This window comes from Rana temporaria, chromosome 2, assembly GCF_905171775.1.
Source record: "Rana temporaria chromosome 2, aRanTem1.1, whole genome shotgun sequence".
NCBI lineage: Eukaryota > Metazoa > Chordata > Amphibia > Anura > Ranidae > Rana > Rana temporaria.
This window is the reverse complement of record NC_053490.1, coordinates 129923250-129942359: the sequence shown is the minus strand read 5'-3', so window position 1 is coordinate 129942359 and position 19110 is coordinate 129923250. Positions and strand designations below refer to the sequence as shown.

Sequence of the window (19110 nt, the reverse complement as noted above, 5' to 3'; positions counted from 1 at the left end):
GAAAAAAGATTTGCTCTACATAAAGACGGCCTAGGCTATAAGAAGATTGCCAAGACCCTGAAACTGAGCTGCAGCACAGTGGCCAAGACCATTCAGCGGCTTAACGGGACAAGTTGAGTGCACATGCTCAGCGTCATATCCAGGGGTTGTCTTTGGGAAATAGACATACAAGTGCTGCCAGCATTGTTGCAGAGGTTGAAGGGGTTTGGGTTCAGCCTGTCAGTGCTCAGACCATACGCCGCACACTGCATCAAATTGGTCTGCATGGCTGTCGTCCTAGAAGGAAGCCTCTTCTAAAGATAATGCACAAGAAAGCCCACAGTTTGCTGAAGACAAGCAGATTAAGCACATGGATTACTGGAACCATGTCCTGTAGTTTGAAGATACATTTATTTGTTTCAGATGGTGTCAAGCGTGTGTAGCGGCAACCAGGTGAGGAGTATAAATACAAGTGTGTCTTGCCTACAGTCAAGCATGGTGGTGGAAGGGTCATCGCCTGGGGCTGCATGAGTGCTGCCGGCACTAGGGAGCTACAGTCCATTATGGGAACCACGAATGCCAACATGTACTGTGACATACTGAAGCAGAGCAAGATCCCCTCCCTTCGGAGACTGGGCCGCAGGGCAGCATGCCAACATAACGACACCAAACACACCTCAAAGTCGACCACTGCTTTGCTAAAGAAGCTGAGGGTAAAGGTGATTGACTGGCCAAGCATGTCTCCAGTCCTAAACCCTATTGAGCAACTGTGGGGCATTCTCAAATGGCAGGTGGAGGAGCGCAAGGTCTCTAACAACCACCAGCTCCATGATGTCGTCAGGAGTAGAAAAAGGACTCCAGCTGCAACCTGTGAAGCTCTGGTGAACTCCATGCCCAAGAGGGTTAAGGCAGTGATGGAAAAGAATGGTGGCCACACAAAATATTTACATTTTGGGCCCAATTTGGACATTTTCACTTGGGCTGTACTCACTTTTGTTGCCAGTGGTTTAGACATTAATGGCTGTGTGTTGAGTTATTTTAAGGGGACAGCAAATTTACACTGTTAAACAAGCTGTACACTCACTACTTTACATTGTAGCAAAGTGTAATTCTTCAGTGTTGACACATGAAGAGAATAAAATATTCAAAAAATGTGAGGGGTGTACTCGCTTTTGTGAGATACTGTATATCCCGACTGCCTGTATTCTTTAGAGATCACAATTGCAAATTTTTACTCAAGGTGCATAGTCACAGTCCAACTATTATACTGTATATTTCCATTGTAAGACGGTTAATGATTAGGATCAAACAAAGAAGATCACACTCACCTTAATGACTTCAGGAAACTGTTTCATTCTTTTACCACAAGGAGCATAATACCAGGTCTCCCCCTGCCAGCGATGGCTACCTTTCCTTATCCGAACTTCACGCTTCCATCTATACAGAGAAAATAGCAGGTTCACCAATTTTGAAGAGAGCACAAACTGCACAACAATATTAAAATACAGCCTAAATACATTATAGCTCCTCCAATTGTAATTCAATTTCGCTAGTTTATATTTGTAATGTTCCAATTGCAAGTTAGAGAAGCAACTGAAATATATTTCTTAGATGCTGAACGAAAACCAAAAAGTCAATTATGACCTTGGTGGAGGACTTAATTACATCTAGCTTACAGTTCATAATGCAGTTTATAATGCAATAAAAAATAAAAAAAAGTTACATGCATATCTGCTGTCTTCAGCTTGCTATATTCTTTAGAATTCTTACATCATGTTAGAATTTTTACTTTTTTTACTTCCTCATTCAGCAGTAGGAGTGAAGTCTTGGCTTAAACTGTGTGACAGCTGATTGGAGGAAACGTGCACACACCCCCACTCCACATGGGCAGAAGAACGAAGATACTTTCAGAACTGTGCTGTGCCAAGACCAGCTCTCTGCTAATCTATTCATAGCACCCACCCCCAACACACATTTTAGGCTGCTTTTATCTTCCATCTCAGAGAACTTGTCAGTATTTATCATGCTGATAACAGAGTAACGAAACAGCAGAAAGACACAAGACTCAGGGCTTTGGAGAAAGATAAGTAAACACTACAGATATATGTGCCTATGTCAAATTTCAGGAAAATCGGGTTTACATTCCACCTTGAGTATTCTGAACAGTACAGCCCTCAATTATCAATTTAACTATAAACAAACATTAATTTATCCACAATCTCCAAAGTTCACAACACAGGTATTAAAATCTAGTTTTTTTTTTTTTTTTTTTAATCCTGGCAGCCTGCAAGTCCTCGAATGTAAATACATAAATGTTTTTAAACCGATATAAAAAAAAAAAAAGAAGAAGTTTAGCGTCACTGTTATTAGGTTTTAGAATTAATTGCTTCACATTAAACGCAGCTAGAAGAGGCTAGGATGTTTTGATTTAAAGTGCTTTTACGGTCTATTAAAGCGGGAGTTCACCCATAAACTTCCGACGGTCGCATCCATCGCGTCACAAGTAGCCGAAAGAAGCCGAACGCCGGTGCGGCTCTATACTGCGCACCGACGTTCGGCTACTTTGGGAAAATCGTGACGCGATTGATGCGACCGTCGGAAGCCTATCGGAAGACTGTCAATCAAAATAGGAACGCCCAGTCCCGCAGCCCATACCCGGAAGCGGCGGAAAAGATCGCTCTCTACAACGGTAAGTACAGCTTCGATTTTAAAACTAGCCGATTCCCCTAGACAAAATGAGCAGGAATCTAAGGTTAAAAATTTTTATTTCTGGGTGAACCTCCACTTTAAATTTAACAAGTTTAAAGCGGAACTTCACCCAAAAGTTCTGTCACTTTTTTTTGAGGGGGAGCAGGTAGTGCAAGAAACTAAAACATTCTACTCAATTTATATAAAAAGTTTTCTAAAGCATTAACTTGTTTGGTAGGTTTTGGAGTAGGAAAGGATTAAAACCCGGTTGCTTTTTTCCCCGGTTATCTGTGTCCCACTGGTGAGATTTTCTCTCATTGCCTGTTCTTTAGACAAAAGACAAAATCTCTTCAAAGTGAGGGAAACCCTCTCTCATATCTTTGTCCCCATTCTCCCTAGCAGGTACATAGACCAAAAAAAAAAAACCTGACAGGGTTTAAACTCGCAACTAAGCAAAAAAATAGTTTTAGCTTTAGATATACTTTTGTCGATAAAAACGATGAACAATATGAGGCCAGGTTTTTGGAAGATAAAGTAAATCACTGGCACAAGCCCTGTAAATTTAAAATGAGCACATGAGGGGAAAAAAAAACGCAAAAAAAAGAGGTTAGCCTCTGTACAAAACGTATTAAAATAGAATCAAGAGATCCAAGATACAAGCAGCTGAAGTTGATCACAAATCGACATTTTTCCTGTGTAAAGTCATTACTGAAGCCATTCCTTACATCTACTGAATATTCCCACTGCTCAGTGGGGCCACCCATCACATGAATGAACAAGCAGGAAGGTGCCCAAGGCAGAAATGGGCATGGATAAGCTTAAAATTTTACAAGAAAAGTTGAAGATTTGCACAGAACGTCAGAATCCTATACCTCTGGATCTACAGATGGTTACTACAAATTTTTTCCCAATGGTCAACTTTGCTTATGCAAATGTAACCATATACTACATTCCAACAGCTTTTCACACCTTAGAAACTTCTTTCATTGCAAAGAAAAATTATGTATAAAAGTTGTAGCCATAATTGTTACTGAAGATCCATGAATGCATCTTAGAAATCTACTTTAAAGTGATAGATTCAGAACTCGCCCATGTGTACACACAGGGCAGGCACACGTCACTTACTTAAAAAAATAACTTACCCATGTAGCAGAGGATAACTCACTTCTTCTGGTGTGGCAACCCTCCTACGATGTCTTCCTGGAGAGAGAGAGGAAAAAAAAAAAAAAGAGAGGAAAAATGTAGAGCCATTGTTTTGGAATTGCCCCATTACAAAGCTCATCTGTACATGCCTAGACACTGGAAGGTAATCATAAAAGCCCACATCTTTTCACCCGCTTGCTAATAAAAGTATCACTGTTTAAACTATACAAGATCAATGTTTCCTGTCTTGCAAGAACACCCTTACACGGAACCTGTCAGGAAAGGAACACGCAAGCCGCTACTGCCAGCTGGTTTAATATCCTGCAGATATCAGAGCCGTCCCCCTCATTCTCTCTACTGCTACGCAAGTCCATTTTTCAGAACAATGTGTATAGATGTCCCAGTATCGAATATGCCCATAACTATAACAAGTCATCGACTCACAATTTTTTGAATGAAAAGGTTAGCCCTGAAACATGCAACTTTAAAAATCAGTCAACAATAGGAGCTCCCATGTTATTTTTTTTTAATATCTTTGGACATAAGAATATATTTATTATTTAGCTTTTTTGTCTAGTATGTAACTGTTAAAAAGAAAGTGATTGTAAAGTTAAACAATTACTGCCAGCTCCATTTATCTTTCCTACACTGGAGTAATTGTTTTTTTAAAACGATGCCTGTAAATAACTCATCTGTGATCTTTTATGGCCGGTCACGTGACCTCCGACTCCTATTTTTTTACCTACTGGCTAGAGGGAGTGGCCGAGTTCCCCCTCTGATGTCACCTGGGAAGGTCACATGATCGTTGTGACCGGCCAGAAGAGAAGATAAGGTATTTGCAGGCTTTGTTTTTACAAAAATATTTACACAGTAGGGAGAGAGATTACTATAACATAGGGGCTGGCTGTAATTGTTCTTTACCTTTACTGCCAGCTACTAAATAGCGTCAGGAAGGGGGGGCGTGGGCTGACAGGGAGGGAGGGGGGAGAGCAGCCGGATGGAGGCACATAACCTGACCACGGTAATCAGCAGCCATGGTTTACTGTGATCAGCACACAGAGGGGGGCACAGGAACAGGCAGGATAAACCATTTTTTTTACAGCTTAGAGAGAGGCAGATTAGACAGCACAAGGAACAGGATCGCTCTTAATTCTTTTTAGGGTTACAACCACTTTAACTACGATCAAGTTACAAGCACTGGCAACTAAGAAGCCTGACATCAATTACAAATAGCTGAAGTAAAGCTGTAGTCATAGTGAAGAAGTTGTTGGAGAATCGTAGCTTAAGAATTCGATTTTTTTTAGATGGGAGGGACTCGATACTGACTTTTCGTGGGCCATTTTAGATTTTTACCTTTCACTTCTCCAGGCTCCAGTTCTTCTTCTTCTGCAGGCTCCAGTAGTTCTTCTTCTTCTTCTTCTTCTGCAGGCTCCGCTACACTGGGCTCTGGGGTTGCTTTTTTTCTACACCTTTTAACACTTTCCAGTATAGACTCAGGTTTTTTATTTTTGTTTCTCTTTGTCTTTGGGCTCTCCATTTCCAACAAATCTGTAAAAACATGACTGTGGTTAGTATTATGTACTAAAAACATAAATTTCAAATCCAAAATTTTACATGACACAAACAATTCAAATACAATTGTATTACATAATTAAGCCAGGTATATAAGGAATAGGCAGGAACTGGCTGAATTTTGACATATACGTGGCCCTTCCTGTTCAACAGAAACAGATCATTCGTTTGGCTTCTGTTAAACAGTCCTGCTGGAAAGCCTGCAAGCGATCAGCTGCTGTAGCACTGATCAGTGTATTCTAAAGCCCCTATTTAAGGGCTACACTCTGACTGAATCAGTCAGAAGTGCACACGAATGAGTGGAGACAACCTTTTTCCTGCTAAGGGTAATTATACTACTACCTTGCTGCAGGGGATTACACGCTGCCTTGGTTAAACTAGGCTCTTTTATTAGATAAAAAATGTTTTAGTATTAGTGTTTTTTTCTATATCCCTTCTATATATATTGTTATACTTTCTTTTATATAGAGACTTGCAGGCTGTCTCAATTTTCTGGACTACCCCACTAGTGGATGTACATTTGGGATCCCATGCACTGGATTAATGCTTGGCAACATTGACTATTTGTCAATTTCAGTCCAAGAGGCTTCCCTGTTTGACCAATGAATGGGGGCGGACGTTCATCATTGTGCAATAAGATACTCTCTTGAAATAGACAAGATATCCTAGAGGTAAATAATTAAATTGACAACCTATATGAAAATAATTAATAACCACAAAACACCACTACTTAATGTGATGTTTTGACAATAATGTTGATGCCCCCTCCTCTATTACAATCCTTATAAGACTGATTGAACACTTACCTGTTGTATTTTTAGAACCCATTTATAGTTTGTTATTTGACAAATCTACAGATAATTAATCTGTAATTTCTAAAAACAAATATCTAGCAGTTCATAAAATATTGAGCGCCATTTAACTGCTCTTAAGCAGACACAAAAAAACGCTTATGAATACCTTCAGTTACGCTTTCTCCTAGTTCAGATGGAGTAGATGCTGCATGGACCGAGTTAGGGCTCTGGTCTTCATCAGTCATTGGTGATTTATTGGCAGTATCTGAATATGATGGGCATTCCAAATCCAGAGTTTCTGACTTTGGGTTCTGGTTAATTTGTTCCATCTTCGCTTCCTGTTCCTTGAAATCACACAATGGACTAGAAGCCAGTTCCATGGGTAACTCTGCAGTCAGAAATAAAATCAAAGCTGTGGAAAAATGACTTTACATTTGGATTTCTGATGAGCCCTGCACCAAAAAAAATTACTTAAAACCATTGTGAAAAGTGCATAAGCACATGAGAGCCGATTTATATACACCCAAAAAAACGGCCCACCATCAGACTGAATCAAACGTAAATAACTCAACCTCTGAATATGTCCACTATCCATTATATCTTCTTTTGGATTACCTTACTACTAACACATTCTATAAAAGCATATTGTCACACTCTGAATGGACACAAAAACAAAGGTTTCTCCCTATTGATAAAACAGAGCTAAAAAGTCAAATTGGAAATAAAAAAACAATACAGACTATAAATTAAAGCAGTATTAAACCCAAAAGCAAACATATTGCAATCTACTAATTCTTAGATGTGATGGCTATATTTGTTTTCTTTTTAGGCTTTCTTTCCCTTATTTTCACCTGCTGATCCAGACAGTTTGTCTGGTGTTTTTCAAAATCTCTCCTGCAAATGTAGCGGTTAGAGTGTTGTGGCAAACCATTTATCACCAACAGGGGTGGGGGTGGGGGGAGAGACACTGTTGCTATAACTACTTAGGCCCTTTTCACGGTATCGGTACCTGTCGCACAAATGCGATTTTGACGCAATTTCATAGAATGGTCCAACTTTGATGCGAGTTACACAGGCAAACAAAACTAATGCAGCCACCATATTAAAGCGGAGGTTGACCCAAAAACACAACTTTGTACCATCCAAACTAGCATACTAGCATCAGCTACAGTATGCCTTTTTTTTGGCGCTGTACTTACTGTTTAATCCGTAACTTTAATTTCAGACACCCGCGGGGAGTAGGCGTTCCTATGAAGAGTGGAACATGATTGACGGCCGGCTATGGCGCGTCACACGTTCCGAAAATAGCCGGAGTAGGACTGCGCACAGACTAGGAGCTGACTGCGCAGGCGCCGTATATGTCCGCGTCCTATTTCGGCTTTTTTCAGAAGGCATGACGAGCCATAGCTGGACGTCAATCATGTACCCCTCTTCATAGGAACGCACATTCCCCGGCCGGAGTCTGAAACGAAAGTTACGGATTAAACCGTAAGTACAGGAAAAAAAAAAAAAGGCATACTGTAGCTGACGCTAGTATGCTCGTTTGTGGTAGATAAAGAATTTTTTTTTTTTTTTAGGGTGAAACCCCGCTTTAAATGACTACATTTTTGGTTTTGGGTTTAATACTGCCTTAATAAGGGAAGCCATTTTTTTTTTTTTTTACTTACGTACCTTCACCAAGTTCGTTTTCAAAGGTCTCAGAAGTAACAGGGTTGAGGTCTTGGGAATCAAGAAGCTTGGATGGAAGTTGACCAGAATCATTTACACTGCTGACATTAGAAGGAGAAGGTGAGGGCACACTCAGGCTAACCGGGTCTGGTTCCACTGCCAAGTCAAACAGGCTGTGATCAGAGGATGTTTCATCTTTAAAAAAGAAAAAGAAAAAAAAAAACACAAGTGCAGAGTATTAGGAAGAGAAAGAATAGACAAGATAATGCACATTAGCTTCTACTCGTGAAACAAACCTGGCTGTAAGAAGCAAACAGTCAGCTAATGACTCAATGGTTTGATTAACTGTAAATCACAGACGTAGAAGTCAAGATTGAATTTCGAACTCCCAGTCTATATACTTGTGCTGATCAGTGACTCAAAGTTTGGAAGCCAATAGATCAGATTCGCAGTCAGATGACCTCCTGAGAATGTTCGTTAACAATAGCAAACTATACACAGCTGTACAAACAAACAAACACACAAACAAACACACAAACAAACACACACACACACACACACAAACACAATATTCCCGGTAGAAACTGTACAATGTTATCCACCTGTATGGCAATGTCATAACACAGCGCACATAGAAAGGCATCAAAACTTTGGAATGACAAGACCGACATAACCATTAGGCTACTTTCACACTGGGGAGGTTTTCAGGTGCTTTAGCACTAGAAATAGTCTCTGTAAAGTGCCTGAAAACCACCTCCCATTCATTGCGGTGTCTTTTCACACTGGGGTGGTGCGCTTGCGGGGCGTTTATGAAAAGTCCTGCAAGCAGCATCTTTGGGGCAGGTAGGGAGTGCTGTATTTAGCTCTCCCAAAATGCCCTGCACATTGCAATGAACGGGCAGTGCTTCAGAAATGAGTGAAAAGCGCCGCAAAACTGCAGCTTTTAACGCTTTCGGGTAAAAACCGCCTGCTAGTGCCTGATAAGCGGCGCTAAAATACTGCTAAAGAGCCGCAAAAATGAGCGGCACTTTAGCGCCTGCACTGCCAGTGTGAGTAGTCTAAATATACACCATACAAAACAGATTATAGCGCACACATGCAAAAATGACATTTATGACATTTCAGGTGTTTTTAACTAGCCTTGCAGGATAAATGTCATTTTTGCATGTGTGCGCTATAATCTGTTTTGTACTGTATTTGGTCTTATAGCAGCACCAGCTTAGATGTATAGCATTTTTAGGGTGTGCCCACCAAGTATCTTTTTGTATTTTGTATAGACCCTGACCAGGTCTCTTGGCTGGAGCACCCCTCCCCCTCTTCATTACCTCACATTAGTGGCCACCATTGTATAGGAAGAATCCCTTCAGTTCTCCCACATAGAGGAGTATATCTCCCATGGTTGAGACCCAGGTTCTTTCATTCTATTACTAGGGTAGGACCCACTAATTCGGGGTACTTTGTCGCAGTAAGTGGGCTTAGCACTATATGACTATATAGTGTGACCAAACCCCCGTATTTTTGAATATGTTCAGGTGTTTTTAACTAGCCTTGCAGGATAAATGTCATTTTTGCATGTGTGCGCTATAATCTGTTTTGTACTGTATTTGGTCTTATAGCAGCACCAGCTTAGATGTATAGCATTTTTAGGGTGTGCCCACCAAGTATCTTTTTGTAAATATACACCATGTCTGAATAGGTGTCAACAAGGCCTATGAAGAGAAGCACACCATCCTTAGGGCTCTTTCACACAGACCGTATGTCCGCTTTTTTCATCCATCCGTTTACGGCAGGGCTTGACAAATTTGCTTAGAATCTAGGAGCCAGCTAAAAAAGTTAGGAGACAGTTTTTAAATCAGCTGTCCAGCGCCCAGAACTGCATGTCTGGTGCGTCAGGCAATAAGAATTGTTCCGGCCTGGTGCCAAGCGAAAAAAAGACCAAAAAGTAAAAAAATAAAAATAAGGTGGCACTAATGAGGCTGCTCTGATGGGCACCGACAGGCGATACTGATGAGGCTGCGCTGATGCAGCCCATCAGTGCCCATAAGTGCCACCTAATCAGTGCAGCCTATCAATGCTTATCAGCACAGCCTCATTAGTGGCACCCGTCAGTGCCCATTAGTGCTGCCTGTCAGTTCCACCTCAGTGCCCATCAGCGCAGTCTGATTAGTGCAGCCTAGCAGTGCCCATAAGTGCCACCTGTCAGCACCCATAAGTGCCAATTATCAGTGCCACCTCATCAGTGCCCATCAGCACGGCCTGATCAGTGCAGCCTATCAGTGCCATCTGTCAGTGCTTATCAGCATCGCCTATCAGTGCAGCCTGTCAGTGTTGCCCATCAATACCCATCAGTGCAGCTTATAAGCACAGCCTCATCAGTATCACCTGTCAGTACCTATCCGTACCTATCCGTGCCATCTAATCAGTGCAGCCTATCAGTGCCACCTATCAGTGCCCATCAGAGCAGCCCGACAGGTGGCACTCACCGATGGGCACTGTTAGACGACATTGATCAGGCTGCGCTAATAAACACCGATAGGCTGTGCTGATGGGCACTGACAGGTGGCACTCACTGATGTGCGACGCTGGTGAGGCTGTACTGATGGGGTGGCACCGATGAGGTGGCTCTGACAGTAGTGTCACTAGGGTTGATGTTACCTGGTGCGGGAAAAAATGGTGTCTCCCCCCCTTCAGTACAGACCCCCCAGTACAGACACCCATCCACCAACTATAGACCCCCCTCGTGCAGTATAGATCCCCCTCACTAAGAACAGACCCCCCCTCCCTCAGTACAGATACCCCCATCAGTGTAGAATTCCCCCCCTTTTAGTGCAGATCCCCATCAGTATACAATCCCCCTTATTGCAGATGCATCATTATAGAATCACACTTGGTACAGACCCCAGAAGTATAGACACCTCCTTAGTGCAGACCCCCTATCACTATAGAATCCCCCCTTAGTACAGACCCCCGCAGTATACACCACCCCCTTAGTACAGACCCCAGAAGTATAGACACCCCCTTAGTGCAGACCCCCCACAAGTGTGGCGATGACACTCCTTCCAGCTCAGTAACCAATAGACTGTCTCAGACACAGAGCCTGTGCACTGCATCCCAAGCCAATCACAGCAATACAAAATAATAATACATATACATTTGTATGTAAATATAGGCACAGATAAGTTTTGCAAAAGCTAAATTATACTTCTAATGCTTACTTAGTGATTGTAGGGAGACTTTCCATCAAGAACCAGGCTGGAAGGAGGACATCCCGCTGCTGGCATGCTGTATAGAAATCTATAGTGATCTAATATAACACTGCACTAATGAGCCCTCCGTACAAGAAGCCGTCAATGTGTAGATACCTCTGTATAGGGAGAGGGTGAAGGCTGCACGACACACACCTAGGACAGTTCACGGTCTCCATCCTCCAGCACCATCCTATCCCCGGGGTCCCTTCATCTACAACTGCCATACACTTCTGGCATCTCCACAACAAAGCCGCATAGGACACCCAAAACCAGCTGACCACCGCAGCGATCATGTGATCGAACTCGGCGGGGTGGGGATTAGCACCGAGGGAAGGCAGGATGGGCGGGCAGTGAGAGCAAGCCGCGCTCATCACAGCACTGTCCACCAGGGAGCGCCGGTTCGAAGATGGAACGTGTATCCCGCTCCAGGAGGCCGCAAAAGCCGCGGCCTCAATTAACCGGCCAGCCCGACGCTAGTCCGCGCAAATGCTGCAGTGTAATCCAGGTGCCAGGATGACATTTCCAGTCGCCATTGCGACCTGGCGCCTGGGTTTTGTCGAGCCCTGGTTTACGGATGAAAAAGGGACATACATTGATCCCTACGAGATTGCGGGTGTCATCGGATGAAGAGCCGCTGACACCCAATCCGCAATCCTCCGATTCTGCAGACGGAGGAAAACCCTATTATTCCATCCGTCTGCGGATCGGGTGAACACGGACAGACGGTCCATGTTCATCCAAACCCCCCTTTAGGAGAGAGCAGAGATCTGACAGGGCGGTCCCTGCACAGTGTGCGGGGACCGCCCTGTTATCCGCTGGCTCAGCAGGGCGATCCCCGCTGAGCAAGCGGAGGTTCACAGGGCGGATCATCATGGATCCGTCCCGTGTGAAAGAGCCCTTACTGTAAAACATGTTGATATATTTTGGGGGTTGGAAGCCTGTAGGCCTACAGGGAATTTAGTCAAAATTGATAGCAAGATAAATGCAGCATATTATCAGAAAATTTGAAAGGAAAAGTTGCATTTATTAGCAGGAAAGCTACACATGGGGCCCATTGGACTTTCCAACATGCCAATGGCATGTAAGAATAAGACAAGTCGATCCTTCAGTGATCATAAAGGTCCCAGAGAAGCCATTACAGCTACACTGAGGAGATCCCAAACATGCAGTGCATGCTGGTCATACACAATTCCTCCATTTCCACTATACAGCACAGATGGACAAATTCTCCTGCTAGGCCATTGTGTTCTGACAGCCACCAGCAGCAGCTTTTACAATCCTGGAAAAGAAGCTGCATCTGCAGTTTTGCCGACAACTAAGAATGGGCAGCTTTGTTTCGAGTAAGGACAAGCTGCAGCGTGTTCGCAAAGCCCACGTCCAGAGCCCGCCAGGAAGTCGGCACTACGCTGCGCTATTTACAGGCAGTGAGACATTGTCCTGATGCACGGCTGGAGAGATCGGGAAATGTCTAACAAATACAGTGGCTGTCAGTGCTGTATGCAGCTCCAGCTCTGGCAGCATAATGGACACTTCTCACCCCACTCCCAGGACAAAAATCAAGTTTGGCTGCGTGCTGCTCAGTCATTTATAGGAAGCAATACACTTCATCAATAAATACAAGCTTTTCTCTGATTGGTGGAGATGGAGCTTGTGACATTATTCGCCTACCTTTCTAGCCAGGATTCTGGCAGCTGTAAAACACTCAGAGCTGAGCGCTTCCATGCTCACACTGCAAAAAGGAGATCGGGGAACATACTGTATATGTTCCCCAATATTTTCTCAGTCACCATCCTGACATCACTTAATGTCCCAGGCTCCTGGTAGGGGCAGACCTAGGAACTGACAAACTGGAGAATCCACAAGCACAGTAACAGTGTCTCTGCAGAGGTTTACGTGCCACAAAAAAAAAAAAAATATTTAACTGCAAGCATTTCATTCTTTAAAGTCTCTCTTTCATAGAATATATGTTTGGAAAGTTTAGAGCAATCAAAAGATGTAAAATAAGCATTTGAATCAGTGTGCGAAAAATTAATAAAAAAAGCTCCTCAAGCTAAATTGGTAAGCTAACAACTTTACAAATTAGACATCCGATTTACACTTATACACACCAGACTGAACATCAGCAAGTCCCAACACATCTTCCAGTCCTTCTTTATGCCCCATAGTTTCAGATGTTTCCATTTCTTGCTGTTCATCCTGGCACTGAGGAGGTGGAGAAGGAGACTGCGACTGCATAGCAAATATTGGCAAGGGGGCTGGTTGGGATTTTGTAGGATAGCAATGTGTTCCATTTGCTGCAGCTGACACTTTTACATTAATATTACTAAAATTGCACAAGTCTTGACCACTGAAAATAAGAGATGCCTGGTGGCTGGAAGTAGAGCTCTCCCAGGTCTCCTGTGAGTTTCCTTTATAGAAAGGACCATTTGATACTGGCGATGCTGATCCATTCACCTTAGGCAGAGCAGGTCCATGACAGTCTTTCAGAACAGGAGACTTGGGAAATTTCCAGAGGTAGTCAAAGTTAGTAGCTGTGGGATGATTTGTACTACTGGCACCCAAAGCAAATGTCCCATGAGGATGACTGGGTATGGAAGGTGAAATCAGGCCATTCACAGGCATATCACAATTCAAACCTAAAAGTGAAAAGTATAAAATAATTTACATATAGCACAGAATACAGAAAAAGTTGTGCAAAAGACAAGACAATTGTAGAAAAACAGCCTTCCAGGAAAAGAGCAATAAAATAGTTATTAGAAGACAGCAATTGGACGTGATGCAGCCATATTGAGAATTGTGTGATAGGGTACCAAATAGAAAATCTCCCCAAAAAGAACAAACAAAATCGTAAACACCCGATAGGAGGTTCCACCATTCTTCATGCCACCCAAAGCTTAATATGGTTGTAAACGTTTAATTTAAAAAATAAAACAAACATGCCTATACTTACCTGCTCTGTGCAATGGTTTTGCACAGAGCAGCCCTGATCCTCTTCTTCTGGGGTGCCCTGCGGGTGATCGAGGCTCCTTCTCTTCATCAGGTGCCCCCATGGAAGCGGCTTTCCATGGCGGCACCCGTGTGCGCTTGCTCCGCCCCCTGCTGCGCCTCCCATTTACAGACAGCGGGATTCGGCCCCAGCCCTGTCACAGCTTTTGATTGACAGCAGTGTGAGCCAATGGCTCTTACTGCTATCAATCTGTCCAATGAGGAGAGCGACAGTGGATAGAGCTGCTGTGCTCATGCACATCGCTGGATCAGGCTCAGGTAAGAAAAACGGGGGGAGTCTGAGGGGAAGCTGCAGCACAGAAGGTTTTAAAACTACTTTAACAAAACTGTTTGGTGGAATTACATGCATCCAGTGAGACACACATTTTAGACACTGGAGCTTTTCAGTAGGTTATATATCAGGGGTGCCCAACCTTTTAAAGCACGAGGGCCACTTAAGCAACTTGGTAACCAGTCGAGGGCCACAATGAGCAGAGCGGGCGGATCCACCCAGATGGAAGGGGACAAATTACCTTCTGTTTTTCGGATTGGAGGTAGGCGGGGGTAAACGGACATCTGTCGCTCTATAGAGGTGATATGAGGGTCACATTTGGTTGGGCTGATCGCGTGAAAAGGGCCTAAGACTGCTTTCACACTGATGAGTGACAGTTTAACCATACTCACTGTGTCTATCCTGCGGGTTAGCTGAACTTTGCCATAGACTCCGCCTGTAGCAAAAGCTAGTGCTGTGGAGGAAGCATTGCCTTATAAAGCTCTGCTCCGCAACCTGCGATCTAGGCTTGCCAACCCGCCATTCCAGATCAGAGGTCTATGCGGGCCACCCGTTATATATGGACTGGAATGTTATACCCCCCCCCCCCCTCTTTTTTTACTTTTATGGTTTATTTCACATTTACCAAGAACTACTTCTGGATAGCAGCTAGGATGAGGTGGAACCATAGGAACATGACAAGTCGCATTGCTATGCTGGACATCTGACCACCCCAACTGAAACCCATAACATTCTTTCAACTTTTAAAATTACATATTGGAGATAAATATTTTCTATATAAATGCTTACCTTTAACTTGAGGAAATATTACAAGGGCATTATTTGTGTAAACTGGTTCTACTATCTGAGGCAGCTGTTTGAGTCCTGAGGCGCTAGATAATGGAGGCTGGCCAGTACTGGCAAAATGATTGTTTGTCTCCATGTCTGCAACATAAATAAAAAACAACAATTTATTACAAGTGGAACTGCTACAAAACTACAACAGATATCCCATTCTGGAGGCATGTTTTATCACAACAGCCACCGTTAGCCTGGAAACTAAAAATTACTACCAAGGCCCCCTTTACACTTGTTCAGCATAAAGGCGTCCATAGACCGTTTGAATCTCAGCCGGTTCAGCAGGGACCAGCCGAGATTCCAACCATGTATGGCCAGGTTGAAAATAACCAAGCTGATTGATCAAACAGAAGAGATGGCAAGAGTCAGTGTTAATGAGAGAAACAGGCGATTTTCAGTTGCAGGAAAGAAAATTGCTCCATTTATGGCCGGCTTAACAGCCCTTTCACACCGAAGTGCTTTTCATGCGTTCCTATTGACGTGCAGCATGCAGGACTTTTCCAAGCGCAGCACACGTGCAGTGTGAAGAGTTCCATAGGATTTAAACCGATACAATTTTCACGCATTTTTATTTTGCTTTTTTAAACAAAAGCACTTTAAAAATTGTATGAAAACAGTATGAAAGGGCTCTAAAATAGAGCTGCAGAGAGACCCATGGAAACCACTAGAAATGGAACAATGCCATTAAAACAACAGCGAGTAATGATATGCAGTAATCACTTAAATCAGCTACCAGCAGTTAATCCTAATTTAGAGGAAGTCCAATGCAAGAAACTGTTTTGAAATAAAGAAAATGAGAAGTAATCTAAAAATGTCAATCATTATTGGATAGGTTATATGCCCTCAAAAGAGTGAATTATAGAAGCATAAGGGTTAAATCAAGTTTAAAAACTGAGCTTCACCCCAAGGTGGAACTTCCGCTCATCGGATTCCTCCCCCCCTCCGGTGCCACAATTGGCACCTTTCGCGGGGGAGGGGGGACAGGATACCTGTCAAAGACAAGTATCCTTTCTCACTTCCGGTAGTGCGGCTGCAGCGTCACCGCGGGGCACCCTCCTCCTCCCCTGGCCGCCGGGCTAATAGGAGAGAGGAGCGGGCATTGCGCAGTAGGGTTCCAGGCACGAAGCCGAAAGGCTACACGGCTGGGTTCCCTTACCCGCAATGGCGTGCCTAAACATGTGTGCAATATGTAGCCTTTCGGCTTCACTGGACTCCAGGACAGGTAGGTGTCCATTTATTAAAAGCCATCAGCTGCAGTATGTGTAGCTGCTGGCTTTTAATAAAAAATAAATCCTGGACCTCCCCTTTAAAGCACACCTGTACAGAGACCAATATTGAGGCTACCAATTATTATTTAAAAGGTACTTTTATAGAACTGTCAATTTACGCAGCACTTTACATATACATTGTACATTCACATCAGTCCCTACGATCAAGGAGCTTACAATCTAAGGTCCCACTCCCTAACCTCACATTCATATACCAGGGCCAATTTACACAGAAGCCAATTAACTTACCAGCATGCCTTTGGAGTGTGGAAGGAAACTGGAGTACCCGGAGGAAACCCACACAGGCACAGGGAGAACTTGCAAACTCCAGGCAGGTAGTGTCGTGGGATTCGAACCAGCGACCCTTTTTACTGCTAGGCGAGAGTGCTACCCACTCACTACACCACTGTGCCAATGCTTATGAATAAGTGATTTGGCTAGTTTTCTCTGGATTTCTGAATCATTAATCTGGAACAAGTATGCAATTGTGTCCACAGACACACAGCACAGCTCCATTCCCCACCCCGTTCTCTCCTTACAGGATGTGATTGGCTGAAGTCAATGGCTCCCGTCGCTGCCTCCATGCCTAGTGAGGAGAGCGGGCTACTGTTCTAGATCAAGTAAGTATAGAGGTGGTTTAGAGGAGAGCTGCATTGAGCATCAATGTAAAAGAATCTTCTGCCTTTACAACCACTTTAATGCATTCCAATAGCCAGAATAAATGAATAATCTGGCCAATAAATCCATTAACGCTCAAACGATTGACGCGCCTAAACACGTGTGCAATATGTGGCTTTAGGCGTGATTTTTTTAAGCAGCTTTTCTCTTGCCAGGAGTTCTGGCGTTCAGAGGGCTAAAAGGATGCCCAGTGTGTATGAGGCCTCAAAGTGATAGAAAACAGGGAATTCTGCTTTAAACTGTTGCTAGTTGTGTACAAAAGTTAAACCTTCTATTCCAAACTCACGTAAAACACAAGAAGCTATTGACCTTGTGAAATACAGATCCCACAAAAACTTGCACGCAGGCAGCTGATGACATGAACCACCATTATTTTATTTACGCAGTGCTGCCTTATACAGAACACAGAATAATATGGGATTATTACACAATGGAGTGTTCCACCTATATGTCTATCTCTAACAAAAACACACGCTACACGTGCCTTTATGCTTTTGGACTTTGGGAGGATGAAAAGTATTCAGATTATTCCTACTCATGAAACATTTTCATGTAGTTACAATCAAAACACAATCCCCGGAATTCATATAGTGTGTTAGATACCCATTAGGAATCTGTCTTGCGGTAGTGTGACGAATGGTGGAAATTGTGACAGATTTATGAGTTGGCAAGGTGTATATGAGTGTCGCCACTCTGACAGAACTGTCGCAAGCATCTCTCTTGTGAAGTGGAGAAACTTTACAGACGAGAAGCTATTTGGAGAGTGATAAAAAAAACGTATCAAATGCCAGTTTCAGAGGAACTTAATGAAAAAATGATGTTGTAACATTATCTTAAGGCACAATAATTACACTTTACATAATCAAAAGTGGTTGTAAAGGCAAACGGTTTTTTTCTTTTTACCTTAATGCCGCGTACACACGGTTGTTTTTCGGCATGAAAAAAAAAAAAAGACGTTTTTCAGCATGTCCAAAAAACTAAGTTTTTCCAACTTCATCATTAAAAACGATGTTGCCCACACACCATCGTTTTTGAAAAATGATGAACAAAGCGCGGTGACGTACAACACGTACGACGGCACTCTGAAGGGGAAGTTCTATTCGCCTTTGGGCTGCTTTTAGCCGATTCCTTGTTAGTAAAAGACGATTCGTGCTTTTTTGTATGTTACAGCGTGATGAATGTGCTTACTCCATTATGAACGGTAGTTTTACCAGAACGAGCGCTCCCGTCTCATAACTCGCTTCTGGGCATGTGTGGGTTTAAACCGTCGTTTAAGCCCACACACGATCATTTTTTGCAACCCGAAAAATGGCATTTTAAAAAACGACGTTAAAAAATGCAGCATGTTCGAATTTTTCAGAAGCCGAAAAACGATGTGAAGCCCATACACGATCATTTTAAATTACGTTTTTAAAAACATTGTTTTTTTTTCATGCCGAAAAACGACCGTGTGTGCGCGGCATTAGGCCTCTTGCACACTGCAGCTCAGTACAGCTTTTTTTTATTGAGCTAAAACACAGCCCATTTATTGTACTGTGCCTATAGTATGCACACTGGCAATGTGCATGCTTCAGTAAAAAAAAAAAAACACGAGAATACGTTTTGCGCAAATACGTGCAAAGAAAAAAAAAATGTCTGAAAAAATTAGGATGCTCGAACAGCAGTATAGTGTGCGTTATGTACTTCTGTGACCCGTTTTCAGCAGACAGCGGGCTTTAACAATGCGCACAGGAAAGATCCTGACCGCATTGTTGGGCACTCGGCTCAGCCTATCGGCAAGCTGCTGGGAGGCTGAGCCGGATGCTCCCACTCCCTCCACAGCCCAGCACTCCAGTGAGAGCAGGGGCACAGAGCAGAGAGCCGGTGACTGACATTTACAGCTCTACTGAAAAGCGAGCTAACAAACACTGCAGATCGCTTGGTTTTCAGAGCTCTCCGAAAATTTCTTCTCAGCCTTA

The 19110-nt window shown here is 43.2% G+C and overlaps 1 protein-coding gene across 3 annotated transcripts in view; it reads right to left on the bottom strand.

Moving 5' to 3' along the window:
* BAZ2A (bromodomain adjacent to zinc finger domain 2A) overlaps positions 1 to 19110 on the bottom strand; it is a 168272-nt gene that overhangs the window by 88501 nt on the left and 60661 nt on the right. For all 3 annotated transcript variants that reach the window (XM_040341034.1, XM_040341033.1, XM_040341032.1), the window contains exons 2-8: positions 15159 to 15293; positions 13201 to 13728; positions 7848 to 8039; positions 6343 to 6564; positions 5164 to 5358; positions 3810 to 3867; positions 1308 to 1416 (exon numbers count right to left, since the gene is read on the bottom strand). In XM_040341034.1, coding sequence (XP_040196968.1) covers positions 1308 to 1416; positions 3810 to 3867; positions 5164 to 5358; positions 6343 to 6564; positions 7848 to 8039; positions 13201 to 13728; positions 15159 to 15291 — 1437 coding nt within the window. In that variant the 5' untranslated portion in view covers positions 15292 to 15293. The remainder of the gene's footprint in view (positions 1 to 1307; positions 1417 to 3809; positions 3868 to 5163; positions 5359 to 6342; positions 6565 to 7847; positions 8040 to 13200; positions 13729 to 15158; positions 15294 to 19110) is intronic.